General features: G+C 46.3%; 1 protein-coding gene and 1 long non-coding RNA gene across 2 annotated transcripts in view; both read left to right on the top strand.

Annotated features, from left to right (window-relative positions):
• The window catches only part of LOC118373857 (AT-rich interactive domain-containing protein 3A-like), a 41,172-nt gene that overhangs the window by 8,014 nt on the left and 7,584 nt on the right, over positions 1 to 25,574 (top strand). Inside the window, exons 2-4 of the mRNA XM_052466688.1 lie at positions 12,611 to 12,794; positions 13,088 to 13,344; positions 13,702 to 14,001. Coding sequence (XP_052322648.1) covers positions 12,637 to 12,794; positions 13,088 to 13,344; positions 13,702 to 14,001 — 715 coding nt within the window. The 5' untranslated portion in view covers positions 12,611 to 12,636. The remainder of the gene's footprint in view (positions 1 to 12,610; positions 12,795 to 13,087; positions 13,345 to 13,701; positions 14,002 to 25,574) is intronic.
• Positions 21,724 to 23,668, top strand: LOC127908406 (uncharacterized). The gene is made up of 3 exons (XR_008067104.1): positions 21,724 to 21,838; positions 21,989 to 22,042; positions 23,463 to 23,668. It is a non-coding gene; the product is annotated as an uncharacterized LOC127908406 (long non-coding RNA).

The following is a 25,574-nucleotide window of genomic DNA, read 5'->3' as shown; positions in this document are numbered from 1 at the left end:
TGGTGGCTAGCTGATGATTGGAGGATAGGTGGGATAGTAGTAACTGTATAACTTAGGGCTGGGCGGTATACTGTATTTTACTAATACTATATGTATTGATGCAGGACCGGTTTGTGTTTTTACTTCTTCCTTCTGTCACGGTATTTGAATGTTTGGTTTGTTAAATGTGATACGCAGTGTGTAACGTCCATTGTTAAAGTTTACTCCGCTACTTCGAGTCATCCCTCTCTACTCTATAATATAATATAATATATGCCATTTCTTTTATCCAAAGCACTTACAGTCATGTGTGCATACATTCTACGTATGGGTGGTCCCGGGGATCGAACCCACTACCCTCTACTCTCTGCCACACTGTTTTCGAACCCACAGATCTCTACCAACTGAGCTACAGAAGGACTCTCTCTCTCTCCACACTGTTTTCCCACACAGATCTAGTTCCACCCCTGTCACTCAAGGAGCGCATTTGTTGATGCTTGACCACGAGACACTTTCGTTCAGTCCGCATGGTCAATGCAGCACACGCAACAATGTTGATGACAACAGTGTTGTTACCAATTTGATCTTAATATAAATCCACAAGCATTCTATAATTACAATATTTGTTTTTCTTACATCTGAAAACAGCTAAACTCAGCAACAACAAAAAAAATGTCACTTGTCAACTGCGTATTATTTTAAGCCAATTTAACATGTGTAAATATTTATGTGAGCATACCAAGATTCAACAAATTAGATATAATCTGAACAAGTTCCACAGGCATGTGACTAACAGAAATGGAATAATGTGTCCCTAAACAAAGGGGGGGTCAAAATCCAAATTAACAGTCAGTATCTGGTGTGGCCACCAGCTGCATTAAGTACTGTGAAGTACTTTTGCATTAAGTACTGTGAAGTTATTTGGATTTTTGATGAATTATCTTTGAAAGACAGGGTCCTGAAAAAGGGCTTTTTTATGAGTTTAGTTTGTATTTTCTTAGCAAGTTAAGCTAAATCGTGTTAGCCACTAATGCTAATCACTAGTTAGCTGGCTAGCTAACTAGCTAGTAAAAGTACTGAGTCAGCGCAAACGTAGCTTGCTAATACATCCTGATACCAGTGATGGGGCTGGCCTAAATCAGCTTTTTGTTTGTGCAACAGTATCTTCTAAATCAAAGAGGAATAGGCTAAGCATGAATGTTGGCTATATGAATAAAGATTTAATGTAGCCAAAAATTATAGGGTACCCTAGGAAACCCGGAACATCACTTTGGTTCCTACCCTGTCATAAAACTCGTCCATGGCATTTTCATTCATGGTCATGTCAAACAAGACTTAATAGTGCTTCATTATTTATATTCTAACTATAGAATTATAATAAACATTCTATTTCCATGATTCCAAAAGTTCACCCAAGTGTTTTGTTTTAAATCACAATTTCAACATTTGTTTAAAAAAAAAAATCAGCCCTAGTATTTTTGCCCGTATCATGGCAGTGTGGAAATTCTCAAATCAGTGCAGGAAATGCAGGAAATTATATTAGGTTGAAGTTGAATTGAACTGTATAAACCAATCAGAATGGAGAAAGACCCATTTAAATATTGAAATAATTTTGAATATGTATATGTGTTGCCACCGTAGGGTCACGCATTACTCACAAAGAAAATGTATAACTTTTATTAATCAAAAACATAAAATACTGTAAAAATTTTGAAAAATAACATGATGTGATATTTTGGCCATATCGCCCAGCCCTTCATCAGACTGAACCAGCCTCCATCCTTACCAGATGCCCCAGCCTGGGATGCCTATACATTTGATAGTCTTCAATATGGTCAATACTAGAGAATTGAAAACCTTTTCTGTGAGAACATAGCATATGGGATTGATTTTAAGAAATGTAGCTTAATTCATTTGATTAATATTATGGTGTTTCTATTCTAAGAAAAACGAAAACCCTCAGGATTTTCATTAGGATGGAATAGAAAATATGGTGCTGTACAACGTGATGGTCGGAAGTAGGCTATTACTAAGAGCATAAGAGGATTGGAGGATTCTAAATGAATATCTAAGGGGCATTTTTTGTTAGGGTAAATCTGATCTGTGAGTATCTAAGGGGCTTTTATACAATTTGTGTCTTAGACCGCTGCGCCACTCCGTTAGGAAAATATGGCGCTGTACAACTTAATGGTCGGGAGTAGTCGGGAGTCGTCTGGAACAGCTGGTGCTCTCAGGCATGATTCAATGTTGCTTGCCTCGAAGTGAGCATTGAAGGCATTTAGCTCGTCTGTTAGGCTCGCGTCATTGGACAGCTCGCAGCTGGGTTTCCCTTGGTAATCTGTGATAGTTTGCAAATCCTGCCACATCCGATGAGCGTCAGAGCTGGTGTAGTAGAATTCGATCTTAGTCCTGTATTGATGCTTTGCCAAGTGGAAAGTATTTGATTGACTAAGTGATTGGAGTGTGGAAAAATAGTAGCTAGGTACCAGAATGCTTTTAAAAACGTAATTTTTTTACCTGTTCTGTTTTCTGCTCTGGTGTGAACGGTCTACTTCTTATGTTTAAACAGTAAGCAGTCAGAATAGGAAGCTTCGGTGATCACTAAAAGTAGATAGCTAATGGGAGTTATTTTGTCATTAGATCCATAGTGGCTTTCACCATCTCAATAGCAGGAAGGTCTTTATTTTATTTTAACTCGGTCACCGAGTCACTCAGTCAGGGCAGGGGCATTCGCTTCCCTGCCAATAGATCAGTCCGGTGTTGCCCCGGGCAGCCAGACTGCCATTATTGGAGTAATATATAGCCACATGCCTGGCTATTATAGCTGATTTATGTCAACAACTCACATCGATATGGCTTTACAATGGAGTGGATGTATCTGTCTGTGTGGACGGGCTCAAACATACAGGGCTTTTCAATAGATTTTGTGAAGATGGACTGTTCCTAAAGACTAACCTCGACCCCCAACTGTTTTAGGTTTGGTGGTCTCCAAAATGAATCTTTGACAAAAACTAATCCTTGACTAGTCTCTCAAAGCACCTCATGATTACGGAAGTGATACAGGGCGATAGTCATTTACTTCAGTTACCTTTGCCTTCTTGGGTACAGGAACAATGGTGACCATCTTGAAGCATGTGGGGACAACAGACTGGAATAGGGAGAGATTGAATACATCTGTAAACACACCAGCCAGCTGGTCTGCTAATGCTCTGAGGACGCGGCTAGAGATGCCGTCTGGGCTGGCAGCCTTGCGAGGGTTAACACGTTTAAATGTCTTACTCACATCGGCCACGGAGAAGGATAGCCCACAGTCCTTGGTAGCGGGCCGTGTCGGTGGCACTGTGTTATCCTTAAAGCGGGCAAAGAAGGTATTTAGATTGTCTGGAAGAAAGACATCGGTGTCCGTGATGTGGCTGGTTTTCTTTTTCTAGTCTGTGATTGTCTGTAGACCCTGCCACATACGTCTCGTGTCTGAGCCATTGAATTGTGACTCCACTTTGTCTCAATACCGACATTTCGCTTATTTGATTTCCTTGCGGAGGGCATAACTACACTGTTTGTATTCGGCCATATTCCCAGTCACCGTTCCATGGTTAAGTGCAGTGGTTTTGCACGAATGCTGCCATCAGTCTACGGTTTCTGGTTGGGGAAGGTTTTAATAGTCACAGTGGCCACAACATCTCCTATAAACTCACTCACCAAATCAGCGTAAAATCAATATTATTTTCTGAGGCTACCCGGAACATGTCCCAGTCCGCGTGATCAAAACAATTTTGACGTGTGGATTCTGATTGGTCAGACCAGTGTTGAGTAGTCCTTATCACGGGTACATCCTGTTTAAGTTTCTGCCTATAGGAAGGGAGGAGCAAAATGGAGTCGTGGTCAGATTTGCTGAAAGGAGGGTGGGGTAGGGCCTTGTATGCATCGCGGAAGTTAGAGTAGCAGTGATCTAGTGTTTTGCCAGCGCGAGTGCTACAATCAATTTAGGCTTCTCAAATTTGCTTTGTTAACGCGTCCCACCTGGCCAACATCCAGTGAGATTGCAGAGCGCCAAATTCAAATACAGAAATACTCATTATAAAAATTCAGAAAACAACCACAGATTTAAAAAATGCTTTACGGCGAAAGCCCACCTTACGATTATTTGAGAACATAGCCAAGCAGACAAATCATTACAAACAGTAACCAGCCAAGTAGAAGAGTTACACAAGTCAGAAATAGAGATAAAATGAATCCCTTACCTTTGATGATCTTCATATGGTTGCACTCAGACGACATTAATTTACTTAATTTACTTACAAAACTCAGTTTTGTTCGCATTTTCTTCAGTAATCCACAGGCTCAAACGCAGTCAACAGGCAGACAAAAAAAATCTAAATTGTATCCGTAAAGTTCATAGAAACATGTCAAACGATGTTTACATTCAATCCTCAGGTTGTTTTTAGCCTAAATAATCGATAATATTTCAACTGGACAATAACGTTGTCAATATAAAAGGTAAACAAGAAAGGCTCTCGGTCACGCGCATGAAAAAGCTATGTGACACGGCAGGGTCCACTCATTCAGACTGCTCTTACTCCCTCATTTTTCAGAATACAGGCCTGAAACAATTTCTAAAGACTGTTGACATCTAGTGGAAGGCATAGGAACTGCAATTTGAGTCCTAAGTCAATGGATACTGTAATGGCATTGAATAGCAAACTACAAAACCAACAAAAAAAACGACTACTTGAATGGATTTTTCACAGGGTTTTGCCTGCCAAATCAGTTCTGTTATACTCACAGACACTATTTTAACACTTTTGGAAACTTTAGAGTGTTTTCCCTCCAAATCTTCTAGCTATATGCATACCATATCTTATGGGCCCGAGTAGCAGGCAGTTTAATTTGGGTATGCTTTTCATCCAAAATTCCAAATGCTGCCCCCTTCCCTAGAGAAGTTAAAATCCCCAGCTATAATAAATGCAGCCTCAGGATATATGGTTTCCAGTTTGCTTAAAGTCCAGTTAAGTTCCTTGAGGGCCGTCGTGGTATTGGCTTGAAGGGGGATATTCACGGCTAGGACAATAACCAACGAGAATTCTCTTGGGAGATAATATGGTCGGCATTTGGTTGTGAGGAAATCTAGGTCAGGTGAATTAAAAGACTTGAGTTCCTGTATGTTGTTACAATTACACCATGAGTCGTTAATCATGAAACATACATCCCCGCCCTTTTTCTTTCCGGACAGATGGTTATTTCTGTCGGCACGATGCACAAAGAATCCTGGTGGCTGTACCGACTCGGACAGCATATCCCGAGAGAGCCATGTTTCTCTGAAACAGAGTATGTTACAATCCCTGATGCCTCTCTGGAAAGCAACCCGTGCCCTAATTTTGTCTACCTTGTTATCTAGAGACTGGACATTAGCGAGTAATGTACTCGAAAGCAGTGGGTGGTGTGCGTCCCTCCAAAGTCTGACCAGAATGCTTCTCCGTCTTCCTCTTCTGCGGCAACATTGTTTTGTGTCGACCTCTGGAATCAGTTCAAATGCCCTGGGTGGTTCGGACAAAGGATCCGCTTTGGGAATGTCGTTGTGCTGGTAAGTGGACGTCGCTCTGATATACAATAGTTATTCTCCGGCTGTATGTAATAACACTCTTTTGGGCTAACAATTGTCATGACGTTGCCCTCTTTGAGTACAGCGAGCACCATCCCCCGCTCTCTGCTTCTACAACCAGACTGCTGTGGTCAGAGGTCGTAAATTCCTCAGAAGACCCTGCCTCATGGCCACACAGTATTAGAGATAGGGTAAACTTTCACAGACGACAAAGGAAATCCTTCCACCTCACAGAACTTGAGGTACGAACAAATTTCATGTTCCAGAGAAAGTGTAAAAGATCGGTGAAGAATCCATCTACGAACTGGTCCGTTTGGCACAACTTGGGAAGCTCAAGAGAGACGGTGTGGCCACATTACCATAACACTGTTTATATAATAGTCTCAGATATGAGGTTTACATCTAATTGTTGTATAAGATTAATGAGTGAGGATGATACTGTTTGTATAATGGTGTAATATAATTGTGGACTGTTTATGAAGAAAAATACAATTCCCTTTTGATTTGAACTAAATCAGAAGACCGCCCCTGAGCCCAGTTAGGGTCAGACATCCTGGGACAGCCTTCTTCTGCCATTCCGAATAAAAACCAACTTTCAGAAATTATCAGCAGACCAAGCTTACCTCAATTTCGAGATGGCTAAAGATTGTAGAATCTTTTAACCATACCACGTAGTTAAACTCTTAGACTATCGATACCGACAGAATAAGAACATGTCTTGGATACTAATTACTAGTCTGCAGCTAGATAAATAATTTAAGACAATTGAAGTATGGATGACTCATAGTGAAGAATAGGTTTGTGCAGATAACCAACCATTTACAGCGTTTGGAATGAGACTAACGTGAGGTAAAATAAATAAATAATTAATCAGAAGACTATTGATCAGATATGAAAATATCTGAAAGGTTATATTGGGAAATAATCACTTTGTAATCTGAATACTATCCTTGGTGCCCCAACTTTCTAGTTAATTACAGTTACATGATTATTCAGTTTAATCGAGTAACTAATTACAGAGAATCTTTGGTAAAAACTAAGTCTTCTGTTTAATGATAGTAAAGACACGACACAATGTAAGAAATAATACATTAAAAAAAATCAAAATACTCCAAAGTTTCCTAAGGACTAGAAGCAAGGTGGCATTAGTGAGGTTGGCGACTGATGTTAGGCGATCAGGCCTGGCCCGTAGACCTGATGGAGGAACAATAGAGCCCTGAGTACCAGGACAGGAGGGCCTGAGGGAGGAACAATAGAGCCCTGAGTACCAGGCCATTAGGACCTGATGGAGGAACAATAGAGCCCTGAGTACCAGGACAGGAGGGCCTGAGGGAGGAACAATAGAGCCCTGAGTACCAGGCCATTAGTGACCTGATGAAGGGACAATAGAGCCCTGAGTACCAGGTCATTAGGACCTGATGGAGGGACAATAGAGCCCTGAGTACCAGGCCAGTAGGACCTGGTGGAGGGACAATAGAGCCCTGAGTACCAGGCCAGTAGGACCTGATGGAGGGACAATAGAGCCCTGAGTACCAGGCCAGTAGGACCTGATGGAGGGACAATAGAGCCCTGAGTACCAGGCCAGTACCTGATGGAGGGGCTGAGTACCAGGCCAGTAGGACCTGATGGAGGGACAATAGAGCCCTGAGTACCAGGCCAGTAGGACCTGATGGAGGGACAATAGAGACCTGAGTACCAGGCCAGTAGGACCTGATGGAGGGACAATAGAGCCCTGAGTACCAGGCCAGTAGGACCTGATGGAGGGACAACCAGGCCAGTAGCCCTGACAGTAGGACCTAGAGCCCTGAGTACCAGGCCAGTAGGACCTGATGGGGGACAATAGAGCCCTGAGTACCAGGCCAGTAGGACCTGGTGGAGGGACAATAGAGCCCTGAGTACCAGGCCAGTAGGACCTGATGGAGGGACAATAGAGCCCTGAGTACCAGGCCATTAGGACCTGATGGAGGGACAATAGAGACCTGAGTACCAGGCCATTAGGACCTGGTGGAGGGACAATAGAGACCTGAGTACCAGGCCAGTAGGACCTGATGGAGGGACAATAGAGCCCTGAGTACCAGGCCAGTAGGACCTGATGGAGGGACAATAGAGCCCTGAGTACCAGGCCAGTAGGACCTGATGGAGGGACAATAGAGCCCTGAGTACCAGGCCAGTAGGACCTGATGGAGGGACAATAGAGACCTGAGTACCAGGCCAGTAGGACCTGATGGAGGGACAATAGAGCCCTGAGTACCAGGCCATTAGGACCTGATGGAGGGACAATAGAGCCCTGAGTACCAGGCCAGTAGGACCTGATGGAGGGACAATAGAGCCCTGAGTACCAGGCCAGTAGGACCTGATGGAGGGACAATAGAGCCCTGAGTACCAGGCCAGTAGGACCTGATGGAGGGACAATAGAGCCCTGAGTACCAGGCCATTGGAGGGACAAGGACCTGAGTACCAGGCCAGTGGAGGGACAATAGAGCCCTGAGTACCAGGCCATTAGGACCTGATGGAGGAACAGTATAGAGACCTGGAGGGACAATAGACCAGGCCAGTAGGACCTGATAGGACCTGATGGAGGGACAATAGAGCCCTGAGTACCAGGCCAGTAGGACCTGATGGAGGGACAATGAGAGCCCTGGAGTACCAGGCCAGTAGGACCTGATGGAGGGACAATAGAGCCCTGAGTACCACCAGGCCATGGAGGAACAATAGAGACCTGAGTACCAGGCCTGATGGAGGGACAATAGAGCCCTGAGTACCAGGCCAGTAGGACCTGATGGAGGGACAATAGAGGCCTGAGTACCAGGCCATTAGGACCTGATGGAGGGACAATAGAGAGTACCAGGCCAGTAGGAGTACCAGGCCAGGCCAGTAGGACCTGATGGAGGAACAATAGAGCCCTGAGTACCAGGCCATTGGGACCTGATGGAGGGACCTGAGTACCAGGATGGATGGAGGAACAATAGAGCCCTGAGTACCAGGCCATTGGGACCTGATGGAGGGACAATAGAGCCCTGAGTACCAGTAGGGCCAGGAACAATAGGACCTGATGGAGGGACAATAGAGCCCTGAGTACCAGGCCATTAGGACCTGATGGAGGGACAATAGAGCCCTGAGTACCAGGCCAGTAGGACCTGATGGAGGTACTATAGAGGCCTGAGTACCAGGCCAGTAGGACCTGATGGAGGGACAATAGAGCCCTGAGTACCAGGCCAATAGGACCTGATGGAGGGACAATAGAGACCTGAGTACCAGGCCATTAGGACCTGGTGGAGGAACAATAGAGACCTGAGTACCAGGCCAGTAGGACCTGATGGAGGGACAATGAGTACCAGGCCAGTAGGCCTGATGGAGGAACAATAGAGCCCTGAGTACCAGGCCTGGAGGGTACAATAGAGCCCTGAGTACCAGGCCAGTAGGACCTGATGGAGGGACAATAGAGCCCTGAGTACCAGGCCAGTAGGACCTGTGGAGGGACAAGGACCTGAGTACCAGGCCAGAGGGACAATGGAGGAACAATAGACCTGAGTACCAGGCCAGTAGGACCTGATGGAGGGACAATAGAGCCCTGAGTACCAGGCCATTAGGACCTGATGGAGGGACACCAGGCCAGAGCCCTGGAGGGTACCAGGCCAGTAGGACCTGAGTGGAGGGACAATAGAGCCCTGAGTACCAGGCCAGTAGGACCTGATGGAGGGACAATAGAGCCCTGAGTACCAGGCCAGGACCTGATGAAGGGACAAGAGAGCCCTGAGTGGGACCTGATGGAGGGACAATAGAGACCTGAGTACCAGGCCATTAGGACCTGATGGAGGGACAATGAGTACCAGAGACCCTGAGTACCAGGCCATTAGCCCTGGACCTGGATGGAGGGACAATAGAGACCTGAGTACCAGGCCAGTAGGACCTGATGGATGGGGACAATAGTACCAGGCCATTGGGACCTGATGGAGGGTACCAGGCCAGTAGGACCTGATGGAGGGACAACCTGATGGAGGGACCCTGAGTACCAGGCCATTAGGACCTGATGGAGGGACAATAGAGCCCTGAGTACCAGGCCAGTAGGTCCTGATGGAGGGACAATAGAGCCCTGAGTACCAGGCCAGTAGGACCTGGATGGAGGGACAATAGAGCCCTGAGTACCAGGCTACAGGACCTGATGGAGGGACAATAGATTAGTACCGGGCCAGACCTGAGCCCTGTACCATGCCAGTAGGACCTGATGGAGGGACAATAGAGCCCTGAGTACCAGGCCAGTAGGACCTGATGGAGGGACAATAGAGCTTGTACAGAGTGCATAAGAGGAGATTACCGCGACTCAACGGTCATGTGGAATTTTCCTGCCCTTGGTGTGACCACCATTTGCCTCATGCAGCGTGACACATATCCTCTTCCTTGATCAGGCTGTTGATTTTTTTTGGCCTGTGGAATGTTGTCGTCCCACTCCTCTTCAACGGCTGTGCAAAGTTGCTGGATATTGGCGGGAACTGGAACGCGCTGTCGTGTTCAAAACACGTGCTAACCGTGTGTATGTGACAAATAAAAATTTGATTTGATGTTCAATGGGTGACATGTCTGGTGAGTATGCAGACCATGGAAGAACTGGGACATTTTCAAATTCTAGGAATTGTGTACAGATCTTTGTTACATTGTGTACGTTATAATGCTGAAACATGAAGGCATGGCGACAGATGAATGACACAACAATGGGCCTTAGGATCTCATTGTGGTAATTTTGTGCATTCAAATTGTCATCGATAAAATGCAATTGTGTTTGTCGTCTGTAGTTTATGCCTGCCTGCCTGCCCATACCATAACCCCACCACCACCATGGGGCACTATGTTCACAACGTAGACATCAGCAAACCGCTCGCCTACACAATGCCATACATGCTGTCTGCTATGTGCCCAGTACAGTTGAAACCGGGATTCATCCGCAGCGTGCCAGTGGCTATTGAAGGTGAGCATTTCAAGACCCCGGTGAGGACGAAGAGCACTCAGTTGAACTTCCCTGAGACAGTTTCTTACAGTTTGTGCAGAAATTCTTTGGTTGTGTTTCATCAGTTGTCCTGGTGGCTGGTCTCAGATGCCACAGGTGACGGAGCCTTTATTTAACGAGGCAAGTCAGTTAAGAACAAATTCTTATTTACAATGACGGCCCCCGCAGGATTAAAATAAAAACAGAAATACAATATAAATATAGGACAAGAGACAACACAACACTACATAAAGAGAGACCTAAGACGACAACATAGGAAGGCAGCAACACAAAACATGACACAAACATTATTGTGCACAGACAACAGCACAAAGGTCAAGAAGGTAGAGACGACATGCTGGCAAAATGTTCCGATCAGTGATAACAAATGAACTAGACGAGATGATGATGAGCAGCACATCCATTTACACTTAGCTAACATTAACACAACCCTAACATTAATCAACCTTAACATTTACACAACCCTAACATTTCCACAACCCTAACATTAACAATACCCTAACATTAACACAACCCTAACATTAATCAACCTTAACATTTACACAACCCTAACATTTCCACCACCCTAACATTAACAATACCCTAACATTAACACAACCCTAACATTTACACAACCCTAACATTTACACAACCCTAACATTAACACAACCCTAACATTAACACAACCCTAACATTAACACAACCCTAACATTTACACAACCCTAACATTTACACAACCCTAACATTAACACAACCCTAACATTAACACAACCCTAACATTAACACAACCCTAACATTAACACAACCCTAACATTAACACAACCCTAACATTTACACAACCCTAACATTAACACAACCCTAACATTAACACAACCCTAACATTAACACAACCCTAACATTTACACAACCCTAACATTAACACAACCCTAACATTAACACAACCCTAACATTAACACAACCCTAACATTAACACAACCCTAACATTAACACAACCCTAACATTTACACAACCCTAACATTTACACAACCCTAACATTAACTAACAACCCTAACATAACATTAACACAACCCTAACATTAACACAACCCTAACATTTACACAACCCTAACACCACCCTAACATTAACACAATAACATTACACAACCCTAACATTTACACAACCCTAACATTTACACAACCCTAACATTTAACACACAACTAACATTTACACATAACATTAACACAACCTAACATTAACATTTACACAACCCTAACATTAACACAACCCTAACATTAACACAATCCTAACATTAACTTTAACATTTACACAACCTAACATTTACACAACCCTAACATTAACACAACCTAACATTTACACAACCCTAACATTTACACAACCCTAACATTAACACAACCCTAACATTAACACAACCCTAACATTAACACAACCCTAATTGTAGCCAAACCAATATCCAAACAGAGATTCAGGGAAAAAAAAATATATATAAAAAAATCTGACATTGATTTACCAAGACAAGTGCGTTTGTTTCAAAGCAGGGCGAAGCGGTGCTGGAATTGTTGACCACGTGTGGGTAAACTATTGCTTCAAGTCCTATTATAACTATTGGATGACTTTAGGAGTTGCCTGAAAGCAACAATTTGATGCCTTTCAATTGGATAAGTGTACTTTATTCCAATACATTCACTGATGTTTTTTGGGGGCTTTGACACTGGGTTAAATAGGTGTTCATTTGACATATTACTGTAGCTAGATCAACAGACACTACTGTACAACCTACGGTGTTTTGGGAACATGAGCTGTCAGAATGTTATTTATGTTCAGTGTTATGAAGTCTGACCTCATTTTAAATCAAATCCGACTGCCTAAATCTTGGCCGCATAGGCATTGAGTGACTCCTTCCATCTTGGATCTGTAGACGTCTAGTTTCAACTCTTCTACCTGTCTCTACCTCTTTCTCCAGGCACCCTGGTGAACCGCATCCCCATCATGATATCTGCCACCATCTTGGATCTGTAGACGTCTAGTTTAAATTCTTCTACCTCTTTCTACAGGCACCCCGGTGAACCGTATCCCCATCATGGCTAAGCAGGTGCTGGACCTGTACATGCTCTACAAGCTGGTGACGGAGAAGGGCGGCCTGGTGGAGGTCATCAACGAGAAGATCTGGAGAGAGATCACGAGAGGACTCAACCTGCCCACCTCCATCACCTCAGCAGCCTTCACCCTCCGCACACAGTGAGTCAACGACTGGGCGTTAAACACCAAACAGAAGAAAATGCTGTGAAAATTGAGTTAAACAGGGAGGTCATCCGTAAATGGGTCTTTGTGTTAAAAAAAAAAGGATTGGCCTGAGCGAGATTTCCTCATTTGTGGCGTAGATGTGCTCATCTTCAATTAAATGGGAAGTGTGAAAAGCAAGCTAATTAGAGGTCAGCGAAGCTGCATAGGACCTAACTAGGCCAATCACCTCATGACGGAAAAGTACTTCTAAATACATCCAACCACTGCCTCGTCCCACGTTCACCCAGGTATATGAAGTACCTGTACCCGTACGAGAGTGAGAAGAAAGGGCTGAGCTCTCCAGGCGAGCTCCAGGCTGCTATAGACGGTAACCGGAGGGAAGGCCGAAGACCCAGCAACAGCCTGTACCACTTCCCCTCCACCGTTCCTGGCCACGCCCTCCTCTCTCCCTCCAAGATGCCACACCACTCCCTCCTCTCTCCCTCCAAGATGCCCCACCACGGCCTGCACACCTCCCCCAGCCCATCTCTGGAGAGATCTGCAGGTGTTTTAGCGGGTTTTTAACACATAAATATTTGTGATATGTAGTTAGGTGAACAATATGGATGATTTCCTGTCACCAACATGTGACTAACTTGTGATGGGCTACATAGTTCTGACACCACATTTATACATAATAAATGTGGTGTTATGGCGCCCTCTACTGTCAGATGTATTCAGACATGATCACTGACCATCCACATAGCATGTACTTGATAAGGAAACGAATGACTGACCGTGTTTTTTAATCTAATGGCCTTGTTTTGAAAACATTTGTTAAATGTTGAATATTTCAAATGTTGACATTTGCGGTGTGACATTAATCTATGAAAAAAGTACTCCCCTCTCTGGTCCCTCTCAGAGGCGATGTCGACCCCCATGACGTCAAGCCGCCTACCCATGGCCAACGCTCTCTCCCTCGGGCAGCAGCAGCTAGCTCAGGCCGCTACCCTGGAGCACCTCCGAGAGAAACTGGAGAGAGAAGGAAGAGGAGGAGAGGGCCCAGACAGGAAGATGACTCGCTTGGTCATGGAGGAAGAGCAGAGATTGATGCAACAGGCGTTCCAACAGAACCTGTTGGCTATGGCCTCTCACTTCAACCCAGGCATGAAGCAACTCAACAACAACAACAACAACAACAACAACAACAACAACAGACACGGTCAGTACTGGGCTGGTTGGCTACCAATTAGTTCAATCAATCAAATGTCTTCATAAAGCCCTTCTTACATCAGCTGATATCTCAAAGTGCTGTACAGAAACCCAGCCTGAAACCCCTCCAAACAGCAAGCAATGCAGGTGTAAATTTCAAATCAAATTTCAAATTCAAATCAAATTCAAATCAAATTTTATTTTATTTGTCACATACACATGGTAAGCAGATGTTAATGCGAGTGTAGTGAAATGCTTGTGCTTCTAGTTCCGACAATGCAGTAATAACCAACAAGTAATCTAACTAACAATTCCAAAACTACTGTCTTGTACACAGTGTAAGGGGATAAAGAATATGTACATAAGGATATATGAATGAGTGATGGTACAGAGCAGCATAGGCAACATACAGTAGATGGTATCGAGTACAGTATATACATATGAGATGAGTATGTAAACAAAGTGGCATAGTTAAAGTGGCTAGTGATACATGTATTACATAAGGATGCAGTAGATGATGTAGAGTACAGTATATACGTATACATATGAGATGAATAATGTAGGGTATGTAAACATTATATTAGGTAGCATTGTTTAAAGTGGCTAGTGATATATTTTACATAATTTCTCATCAATTCCCATTATTAAAGTGGCTGGAGTTGAGTCAGTGTGTTGGCAGCAGCCACTCAATGTTAGTGGTGGCTGTTTAACAGTCTGATGGCCTTGAGATAGAAGCTGTTTTTCAGTCTCTCGGTCCCAGCTTTGATGCACCTATACTGACCTCGCCTTCTGGATGATAGCGGGGTGAACAGGCAGTGGCTCGGGTGGTTGTTGTCCTTGATGATCTTTATGGCCTTCCTGTAACATCGGGTGGTGTAGAAGCACGGTCGCTAGGAAAAACTCCCTAGAAAGGCCAAAACCTAGGAAGAAACCTAGAGAGGAACCAGGCTATGAGGGGTGGCCAGTCCTCTTCTGGCTGTGCCGGGTGGAGATTATAACAGAACATGGCCAAGATGTTCAAACGTTCGTAGATGACCAGCATGGTCAAATAATAATAATAATCACAGTGGTTGTCGAGGGTGCAGCAAGTCAGCACCTCAGGAGTAAATGTCAGTTGGCTTTTCATAGCCGATCATTAAGAGTATCTCTACCACTCCTGATGTCTCTAGAGAGTTAAAAACAGCAGGTCTGGGACAGGTAGCACGTCCGGTGAACAGGTCAGGGTTCCATAGCCGCAGGCAGCAGCACGGCCAGGTGGACTGGGGACAGCAAGGAGTCATCATGCCAGGTAGTTCTGAGGCATGGTCCTAAGGCTCAGGTCCTCCGATAGAAAGAGAGAATTAGAGAGAGCATACTTAAATTCACAGAGGACACCGGATAAGACAGGAGAAGTAGTCCAGATATAACAAACTGATAGCCTTTTACCCCGTAGGTCACTGTGACATTTTAACTGGACACACAGAGTCCCACGACTGACTACCACTTAGTGTTCTTGTAGGAATGCTGTTTGCCCAGAACACTCCTCGTGCGGCCTCCGTGACGTCAGAGACCATGCCTCCTGCTGAACAGAGTGGTTGTGATGTCCTCTTCCTCCACATCTTCCTCTTCCTCCACATCTTCCTCTTCCTCCACATCTTCCTCTTCCTCCACATCTTCCTCTTCCTCCACATCTTCCTCTTCCTCCACATCTTCCTCTTCCTCCACATCTTCCTCTTCCTCCAAGGGGCCCAACTGACCGCAGAGTTCCAACACTGGACACCACCTGTGTTGAGGACAAAACTGGTGTTCAATCAAATGACCTCTTCTCTAGTCAAACTGGACTAATCTGTGTTATGGATGACAAAATAGGGTTGGATTCAATCAAATGACCTCTTCTCTAGTCAAACTGGACTAATCTGTGTTATGGATGACAAAATAGGGTTGGATTCAATCAAATGACCTCTTCTCTAGTCAAACTGGACTAATCTGTGTTATGGATGACAAAATAGGGTTGGATTTTGAGAATGTAACTCTTAAGAAACAAATGTACATGTCAAGGTATTGAATGTTGTCTCTAGTTAAATATCTAGAACTACCACTTTCTCCATGGTCCTTCTCTGAATACACATTTGTTTGCATAGAAAACAATGCATTCTGGGAAAATCTAATCTAATCTTACAGCCAGGTGAAGAAGCAGCTTGAATAGTTTATTTTTATTTTGGTATGTTTTATTGGTAGATGTACATTTTCTTTCTCCAATGTTTTTATTCTGTGATTATTCAGGTAATTCTCATAACTGCTGTTTTCGTTGTGTACGTCAATTCGTCGTCTTTGAACGCTACAGCGCTAGCGAGGAAATGTTTCCCATAGTGCCACATACACAAACTGCTTATGAACAGACAAATTAATGTAAGTCAAGTAAGGAAGACTGAAGATTAGATTTTAGTTTTCTGATCAGGTTTAAACATTTTTAGAAGAAAGCAAAAATCACGATAGCAAAGGTTTGTATAAAAGCAGGTTTAAAAAAAACAAAAACAATTGAAATACTGTGTGGTGATTGGCTATACTCCTGAACTGATTTGTTGACTCTATCTCATTGATGGTTTGAACTTTATGGTAGCAATCTCTACTTCTGTTAACAAAGTATGTTATTATAACCATCAACCAGACAATATGGATGCCAATAAGGGCTCTCAACCGGTGTATTCATTTGAAGTTTCCTGGGTGCCTGCTGGGTAGAGTCCACACCATCCTAAAGAGTAAGTTCCCCCAACTTGTTCACAGGCTGACCTCATTTTGAAGAGGAAGTTCAGTATTTTACAAACTAACGTTAGATGGATCCTCACCCTTGAGAAACTCTACTTTCAGGATGATGAACCATCTACCGTTAGTTTGTAAAATACTGAACTTGCCCTTTAAAAAAAAATAAAAAAATGTCTTTCCTTTTCAGGAAGTGACTTTCTCAGGAACTCCTTATGGACTCCTCAGGTAAAACATTCAGCATTCGTACAATATGACACTGAAATTGAGTCTCTTTTTGATGTTTACCCTCATGACATCTGCGTCATGGGAGCTGCGTTGTGTTCATTCGGACAAAATGCTTTGAAACTGGAGGGAGAAGAAACAACTGACAATTTAGTTATGGGACGAGACCGGGTATTCTCTTTTGGTGCCTAAATGAACACGACCCTGGAGTACTTATGACCCACTGGGCAGAACCATAACACTCAGGGGATGGGCTAAGCCGTCTGTCTTTCAGACCAGTCATTGGTCAGGGATCTTATTTAATATAATTGTATACGTACAATAACATAACTTGATTAAAAACCCCACTGAATGTTGTCAGCTCACCACTTTCACTTTACAGAAACATTCCGTCTGGTTTAACCAACAGTCATGTCAATCTCACACACAGAATGCCTCGACTCTCCAGCTGTAGTATAGACTCTCCAGCTGTACTATAGACTCTCCAGCTGTACTATAGACTCTCCAGCTGTAGTATAGACTCTCCAGCTGTACTATAGACTCTCCAGCTGTAGTATAGACTCTCCAGCTGTACTATAGACTCTCCAGCTGTACTATAGACTCTCCAGCTGTAGTATAGACTATCCAGCTGTACTATAGACTCTCCAGCTGTAGTATAGACTCTCCAGCTGTAGTATAGACTCTCCAGCTGTAGTATAGACTCTCCAGCTGTACTATAGACTCTCCAGCTGTACTATAGACTCTCCAGCTGTACTATAGACTCTCCAGCTGTACTATAGACTCTCCAGCTGTACTATAGACTCTCCAGCGGTACTATAGACTCTCCAGCTGTACTATATACTCTCCAGACCAAAAGACATGTTTCGTGTATTAATGAGGAAACAAGTCAGCTGGGGTTTTTTTTTTTTTGGGGGGGTGTATTTGTTTGCTCAATGTACTCTGATGTGAACAGGAGGAGGAACTAAATAAAACTCCTTGAGGAAATAAGTCTGGTGTAAAATAGTTTTCTCACTTAGTATTCTTATTCGTGTTTGCGTAGTCTCTAGGCCTGGTTGGCCTTAATGCTTTTACAAAGGCAGTTTATAAATGTTTATGAAGTTTATTAGCGCCTGACGTCGATATGTGTGCTTATAATGCATTCTGAAGAGACTATCCATAAAGAGTGTTACTGTTTAGACTACAGTATATGAACTAGTGGCCAGTTGATGGTTGGTATTGCCTCCCGTACGGAGACTCTTATCCAGCGACATCTCTAGCAGAATGCATCATCTCTGTTCTCTGTTTATTTCAAATGTGTTGTTCCTGTTGTTACTGTGGTGTTTAAACCGATCTAGATGGGATTATTTAGAGTAGCCTCACACACAGAGAGCTTTTTAGTAGTTAAAAAATAAATAAAAAAAGTTAAATTGTGTGGTCATGTCACCGTAGCCTCACACACATACATCAACCTCCACAACATCTTAGTGTGTGTGTGTGTGTGTGTGTGTGTGTGTGTGTGTGTGTGTGTGAGAGAGAGAGGTATTTGGGGAGAGTGTGTGGAATGTGAGCTTTACTTCCTGAACTCTGATGCACGAAAGATGGATGGCTGGGGACATGCTAGTGGAAGTGACCTCTTTTTGGTCGTAGGGATGAGGGATTGTGTGTGTGTGTGTGTGTGTGTGTGTGTGTGTGTGTGTGTGTGTGTGTGTGTGTGTGTGTGTGTGTGTGTGTGTGTGTGAGGTCGGTACTAGTGACCCTGCTGGAATGGCATCTGGAGCACCGGTTTCATTCTCCCGGCCCCTGCATCACTCACTGGGGAGGACTAACACCACAACAGACTAACGGACTGCTAAGTCTCTGTTGAAGAGGGTATTACCAAAGCCTGTATCATCTCTGGAATTACTGTCCTGTCTGAATTGAGTCTGGATCAGAGGATGTTGGAGGACTGAGAGAAGATTGGCTAACCCATCATTGAAGCATCAAAAGTTTTTATTCATTTATTTTGTTATCTCAATGCACAAACGAAAGGTTATCTTGTACACAATGCAAGGGAGATGCACCATGACAAATGGAAGTTGAACTTGTGGATGCCGATATAAGTATTGTGCCATCGATGACCCAAGCTGATTGGCACCAGTTGCATAATGTACCGCTTGGATCTTCCCGTCTACTGTCATGTCATCCAGACATCAAGGAGGACCATGTGATGTTGTTGTCAGACACAAACACACATTTTTTTTGTTTTTCTTTTCTATGTGACTTTCTAATGCGGTGAAACTAAGTCTTGGATTGGATTGGTCAGGAGCCTGAGAAAGAGGCATTGGATTGGTCAGGAGGAGAGAAAGAGGCATCGGATTGGTCAGGAGGACAGAAAGGACCTCAAGGATCAAAACGCAGGCTCTTCGCGTCGCAGAATGCAAGTATCCTGCAATCCGTCCTGACTCAGCAATCCGTCCTGACCCAGCAATCCGTCCTGACTCAGCAATTCGTCCTGACCCAACAATCCGTCCTGACTCAGCAATCCGTCCTGACCCAGCAATCCGTCCTGACTCAGCAATGACCCAGCAATCCGTCCTGACCCAGCAATCCGTCCTGACCCAGCAATCCGTCCTGACCCAGCAATCCGTCCTGACTCAGCAATCCGTCCTGACACAACAATCCGTCCTGAATCAGCAATCCGTCCTGACTCAGCAATCCGTCCTGACTCAGCAATCCGTCCTGACCCAGCAATCCGGATTGAATCTAAAGCTCTTCTGTTTGCTGCACAGAATGACATATCCATCCCAAGCCAGTGGTCTGCTGGAGCCTGGAGACTGTATTCTGCTGTGGATGGTTTCAGATACCTCATATCTAAACAGAATGTACCATCTATCCTAACTCTGCAATGAGTCCTAACTCTTAGTCGTGAACTGGATCATGGCTGTTCAGATGGGAGTGAGCTCCGACTCCCAGGCCACATATTTCCGTGGAGTTTCCCTGTAGGACACCTAAGGGGGATCACTGAAGACTAGCAATGTTGAGGCCCTCTGCTCCACTTTGAGCTACAAGAAATACATCAAGACCCAGTAGGACTTATAGGAACCCTAGACCGTCCCTTTACAACCACATATTCACCCTGAGTAGTCTTCTGAATCCAGTAATCTGGAGTAGAAATTTAGCTATGGACTAGTCTTCTGAATCCAGTTTACTAGAGTAGGGTTTCAGCTATGGAGTAGTCTTCTGAATCCAGTAATCTGAAGTAGGGGTTTAGCTATGGAGTAGTCTTCTGGATCCAGTTTACTAGAGTAGGGGTTCAGCTATGGAGTAGTCTTCTGAATCCAGTAATCTGAAGTAGGGGTTTAGCTATGGAGTAGTCTTCTGGATCCAGTTTACTAGAGTAGGGGTTCAGCTATGGAGTAGTCTTCTGGATCCAGTTTACTAGAGTAGGGGTTCAGCTATGGAGTAGTCTTCTGGATCCAGTTTACTAGAGTAGGGGTTCAGCTATGGAGTAGTGTTCTGAATCCGGTTTACTAGAGTAGGGGTTCAGCTATGGAGTAGTGTTCTGAATCCATTTTACTAGAGTAGGGGTTCAGCTATGGAGTAGTGTTCTGAATCCATTTTACTAGAGTAGGGGTTCAGCTATGGAGTAAGCTCTATGAAGGTGTGGTTCCCTCTTGACAGGGGTTGGGGACTGGTTAGTAACTGATTAAATGTCAAATCTTGTCATCAGATACTTCATGAAAACTTAATGACTATGCCTTGTTGGATTACTTTTACATTGCAAAAGGAAAATAAGCCAGAAATCAAATACATTATGACACCTTTCGACGGAGAACATCATGGTTCTGCTGGCTGCTCATACAGGTCCTGTTCACCAAGCAGCAGGGAGGTACGGTTCATCAGGGAGGTACGGTTCATCAGGCAGGTACGGTTCATCAGGGAGGTATGGTTTAGCTGGGAGGTATGGTTCAGCTTGGAGGTATGGTTCAGCAGGGAGGTATGGTTCAGCTGGGAGGTACGGTTCAGCATGGTTCAGCTGAGAGGTATGGTTCAGCAGGGAGGTATGGTTCAGCATGGTTCAGCAGGGAGGTGCGGTTCAGCAGGGAGGTACGGTTCAGCAGGGAGGTACGGTTCAGCTTGGAGGTATGGTTCAGCAGGGAGGTATGGTTCAGCTGGGAGGTACGGTTCAGCATGGTTCAGCTGAGAGGTATGGTTCAGCAGGGAGGTATGGTTCAGCATGGTTCAGCAGGGAGGTGCGGTTCAGCAGGGAGGTACGGTTCAGCAGGGAGGTACGGTTCAGCTTGGAGGTATGGTTCAGCAGGGAGGTATGGTTCAGCAGGGAGGTGCGGTTCAGCAGGGAGGTATGGTTCAGCTTGGAGGTATGGTTCAGCAGGGAGGTATGGTTCAGCAGGGAGGTACGGTTCAGCAGGGAGGTACGGTTCAGCAGGGAGGTATGGTTCAGCTGGGAGGTATGGTTCAGCAGGGAGGTATGGTTCAGCAGGGAGGTACGGTTCAGCAGGGAGGTACGGTTCAGCAGGGAGGTATGGTTCAGCAGGGAGGTACGGTTCAGCAGGGAGGTACGGTTCAGCAGGGAGGTTCAGCAGGGACGGTTCAGCAGGGAGGTATGGTTCAGCAGGGAGGTATGGTTCAGCAGGGAGGTATGGTTCAGCAGGGAGGTATGGTTCAGCAGGGAGGTATGGTTCAGCAGGGAGGTATGGTTCATCAGGGAGGTATGGTTCATCAGGGAGGTACGGTTCATCAGGGAGGTATGGTTCAGCAGGGGGAGGTCAGCAGGGTTCCCACGGTTCAGCAGGGAGGTACGGTTCAGCAGGGAGGTACGGTTCAGCTGGGAGGCACGGTTCAGCTGGGAGGTACGGTTCAGCAGGGAGGTACGGTTCAGCAGGGAGGTACGGTTCAGCAGGGAGGTACGGTTCAGCTGGGAGGTACGGTTCATCAGGGGGAGGTACGGTTCAGCTGGGAGGTCACGGTTCAGCTGGGAGGTCAGCGGTTCAGCTGGGGAGGTACGGTTCAGCAGGGAGGTACGGTTCAGCAGGGAGGTACGGTTCAGCAGGGAGATACGGTTCAGCAGGGAGGTACGGTTCATCAGGGAGGTATGGTTCAGCTGGGAGGTATGGTTCAGCTGAGGAGGTATGGTTCAGCTTGGAGGTATGGTTCAGCAGGGAGGTATGGTTCAGCAGGGAGGTATGGTTCAGCAGGGAGGAGGTGCGGTTCAGCAGGGAGGTACGGTTCAGCAGGGAGGAGGTTCAGCGGTTCAGCAGGGAGGTACGGTTCATCAGGGAGGTACGGTTCAGCAGGGAGGTACGGTTCAGCAGGGAGGTACGGTTCAGCAGGGAGGTACGGTTCATCAGGGAGGTACGGTTCAGCAGGGGGAGGTACGGTTCAGTTGGGAGGTATGGGAGGTACGGTTCATCAGGGAGGTACGGTTCATCAGGGAGGTATGGTTCAGTTGGGAGGTATGGTTCAGTTGGGAGGTATGGGAGGTATGGTTCAGCTGGGAGGTACGGTTCAGCTGGGAGGTAGGGTTCAGCAGAAAGGTATGATTCAGCTGGGAGGTATGGTTCAGCAGGGAGGTATGGTTCAGCTGGGAGGTATGGTTCGGCTGGGAGGTACGGTTCAGCATGGAGGTACGGTTCAGCATGGAGATACGGTTCAGCAGGGAGGAACGGTTCAGCTGGGAGGTACGGTTCAGCAGGGAGGAACGGTTCAGCTGGGAGGTATGGTTCAGCTGGGAGGTATGGTTCAGCAGGGAGGTATGGTTCAGCTGGGAGGTATGGTTCAGCTGGGAGGTATGGTTCATCAGGGAGGTATGGTTCAGCTGGGAGGTATGGTTCAGCAGGGAGGAACGGTTCAGCTGGGAGGTATGGTTCAGCAGGGAGGTATGGTTCAGCAGGGAGGTACGGTTCAGCAGGGAGGTACGGTTCAGCAGGGAGATACGGTTCTGCATGGAGATACGGTTCAGCATGGAGATACGGTTCAGCATGGTTCAGCAGGGAGGTATGGTTCAGCAGGGAGGTATTGTTCAGCAGGGAGGAACAGTTAATCTGGGAGGTATGGTTCAGCAGGGAGGAACGGTTCAGCTGGGAGGTATGGTTCAGCTGGGAGTTATGGTTCAGCAGGGAGGTACGGTTCAGCAGGGAGATATGGTTCAGAATGGAGATACGGTTCAGCATGGTTCAGCAGGGAGGTATGGTTCAGCAGGGAGGTATGGTTCAGCAGGGAGGAACAGTTCAGCTGGGAGGTACGGTTCAGCTGGGAGGTACAGTTCAGCAGGGAGATACGGTTCAGCATGGTTCAGCTGGGAGGTACGGTTCAGCTGGGAGGTACGGTTCAGCTGGGAGGTACGGTTCAGCTGGGAGGTACGGTTCAGCATGGTTCAGCAGGGAGGCATGGTTCAGCTGGGAGGTACGGTTCAGCTGGGAGGTACGGTTCAGCTGGGAGGTACGGTTCAGCTGGGAGGTACGGTTCAGGTGGGAGGTACGGTTCAGGTGGGAGGTACGGTTCAGCTGGGAGGTACGGTTCGGCTGGGAGGTATGGTTCAGCTGGGAGGTATGGTTCAGCTGGGAGGTATGGTTCAGCAGGGAGGTATGGTTCAGCAGGGAGGTATGGTTCAGCAGGGAGGTATGGTTCAGCAGGGAGGTATGGTTCAGCAGGGAGGTATGGTTCAGCAGGGAGGTACGGTTCAGCAGGGAGGTATGGTTCAGCAGGGAGGTATGGTTCAGCAGGGAGGTATGGTTCAGCAGGGAGGTACGGTTCAGCAGGGAGGTACAGTTCAGCAGGGAGGTACGGTTCAGCAGGGAGGTATGGTTCAGCAGGGAGGTATGGTTCAGCAGGGAGGTATGGTTCAGCAGGGAGGTATAGTTCAGCAGGGAGGTATAGTTCAGCAGGGAGGTATAGTTCAGCAGGGAGGTATAGTTCAGCAGGGAGGTATAGTTCAGCAGGGAGGTATAGTTCAGCAGGGAGGTATAGTTCAGCAGGGAGGTATAGTTCAGCAGGGAGGTACGGTTCAGCAGGGAGGTATAGTTCAGCAGGGAGGTACGGTTCAGCAGGGAGGTATGGTTCAGCAGGGAGGTAGGGTTCAGCAGGGAGGTATAGTTCAGCTGGGAGGTACGGTTCAGCAGGGAGGTACGGTTCAGCAGGGAGGTATAGTTCAGCTGGGAGGTACGGTTCAGCAGGGAGGTACGGTTCAGCAGGGAGGTAGGGTTCAGCAGGGAGGTACGGTTCAGCAGGGAGGTATGGTTCAGCAGGGAGGTATAGTTCAGGTGGGAGGTATGGTTCAGCTGGGAGGTACTGTGACAGAATATCATGCCATGTAGATTGCTTTCAGTCGCCCATCAGATTGGTTGACCTTTTCAGCTTTGACCCCATGTAGAGCCTGACCTCCCAGGACATGTCGTGCCGTAGAGGACTGAGCCTCAGCCCACAGGTCCAGGTCCAGATGTTTATCCTGCTCCAGTATCAGACCCTGGCCCACCACTGCAATGCCATGGTCCCCAGAGCAGTTAACCCGGCCAACCTTAAAAACACACTAGGATCACCAGGTAACCCAACCTCATACACACTAGGATCACCAGGTAACCCAACCTCACACACACTGGGAGCACCAGGTAACCCAACCTCACACACACTAGGAGCACCAGGTAACCCAACCTCACACACTAGGAGCACCAGGTAACCCAACCTCACACACTAGGAGCACCAGGTAACCCAACCTCATACACACTAGGAGCACCAGGTAACCCAACCTCACCACTAGGAGCACCAGGTAACCCAACCTCACCACTAGGAGCACCAGGTAACCCAACCTCACACACACTGGGAGCACCAGGTAACCCAACCTCACACACACTAGGAGCACCAGGTAACCCAACCTCACCACTAGGAGCACTAGTTAACCCAACCTCACACACTAGGAGCACCAGGTAACCCAACCTCATACACACTAGGAGCACCAGGTAACCCAACCTCACACACTAGGAGCACCAGGTAACCCAACCTCACACACTAGGAGCACCAGGTAACCCAACCTCACACACTAGGAACACTAGTTAACCCAACCTCATACACACTAGGAGCACCAGGTAACCCAACCTCACACACTAGGAGCACCAGGTAACCCAACCTCACACACTAGGAGCACCAGGTAACCCAACCTCATACACACTAGGAGCACCAGGTAACCCAACCTCATACACACTAGGAGCACCAGGTAACCCAACCTCATACACACTAGGAGCACCAGGTAACCCAACCTCACACACACTGGGAGCACCAGGTAACCCAACCTCACACACTAGGAACACCAGGTAACCCAACCTCATACACACTAGGAACACCAGGTAACCCAACCTCACACACACTAGGAGCACCAGGTAACCCAACCTCACCACTAGGAGCACTAGTTAACCCAACCTCACACACTAGGAGCACCAGGTAACCCAACCTCACCACTAGGAGCACTAGTTAACCCAACCTCATACACTAGGAGCACCAGGTAACCCAACCTCACACACTAGGAGCACCAGGTAACCCGACCTCACACACTAGGAGCACCAGGTAACCCAACCTCACACACTAGGAGCACTAGTTAACCCAACCTCACACACACTAGGAGCACCAGGTAACCCAACCTCATACACACTA

This window comes from Oncorhynchus keta, chromosome 17, assembly GCF_023373465.1.
Source record: "Oncorhynchus keta strain PuntledgeMale-10-30-2019 chromosome 17, Oket_V2, whole genome shotgun sequence".
Classification (NCBI taxonomy): Eukaryota; Metazoa; Chordata; class Actinopteri; order Salmoniformes; family Salmonidae; genus Oncorhynchus; species Oncorhynchus keta.
This window is presented reverse-complemented; position numbering and strand designations above follow the sequence as displayed.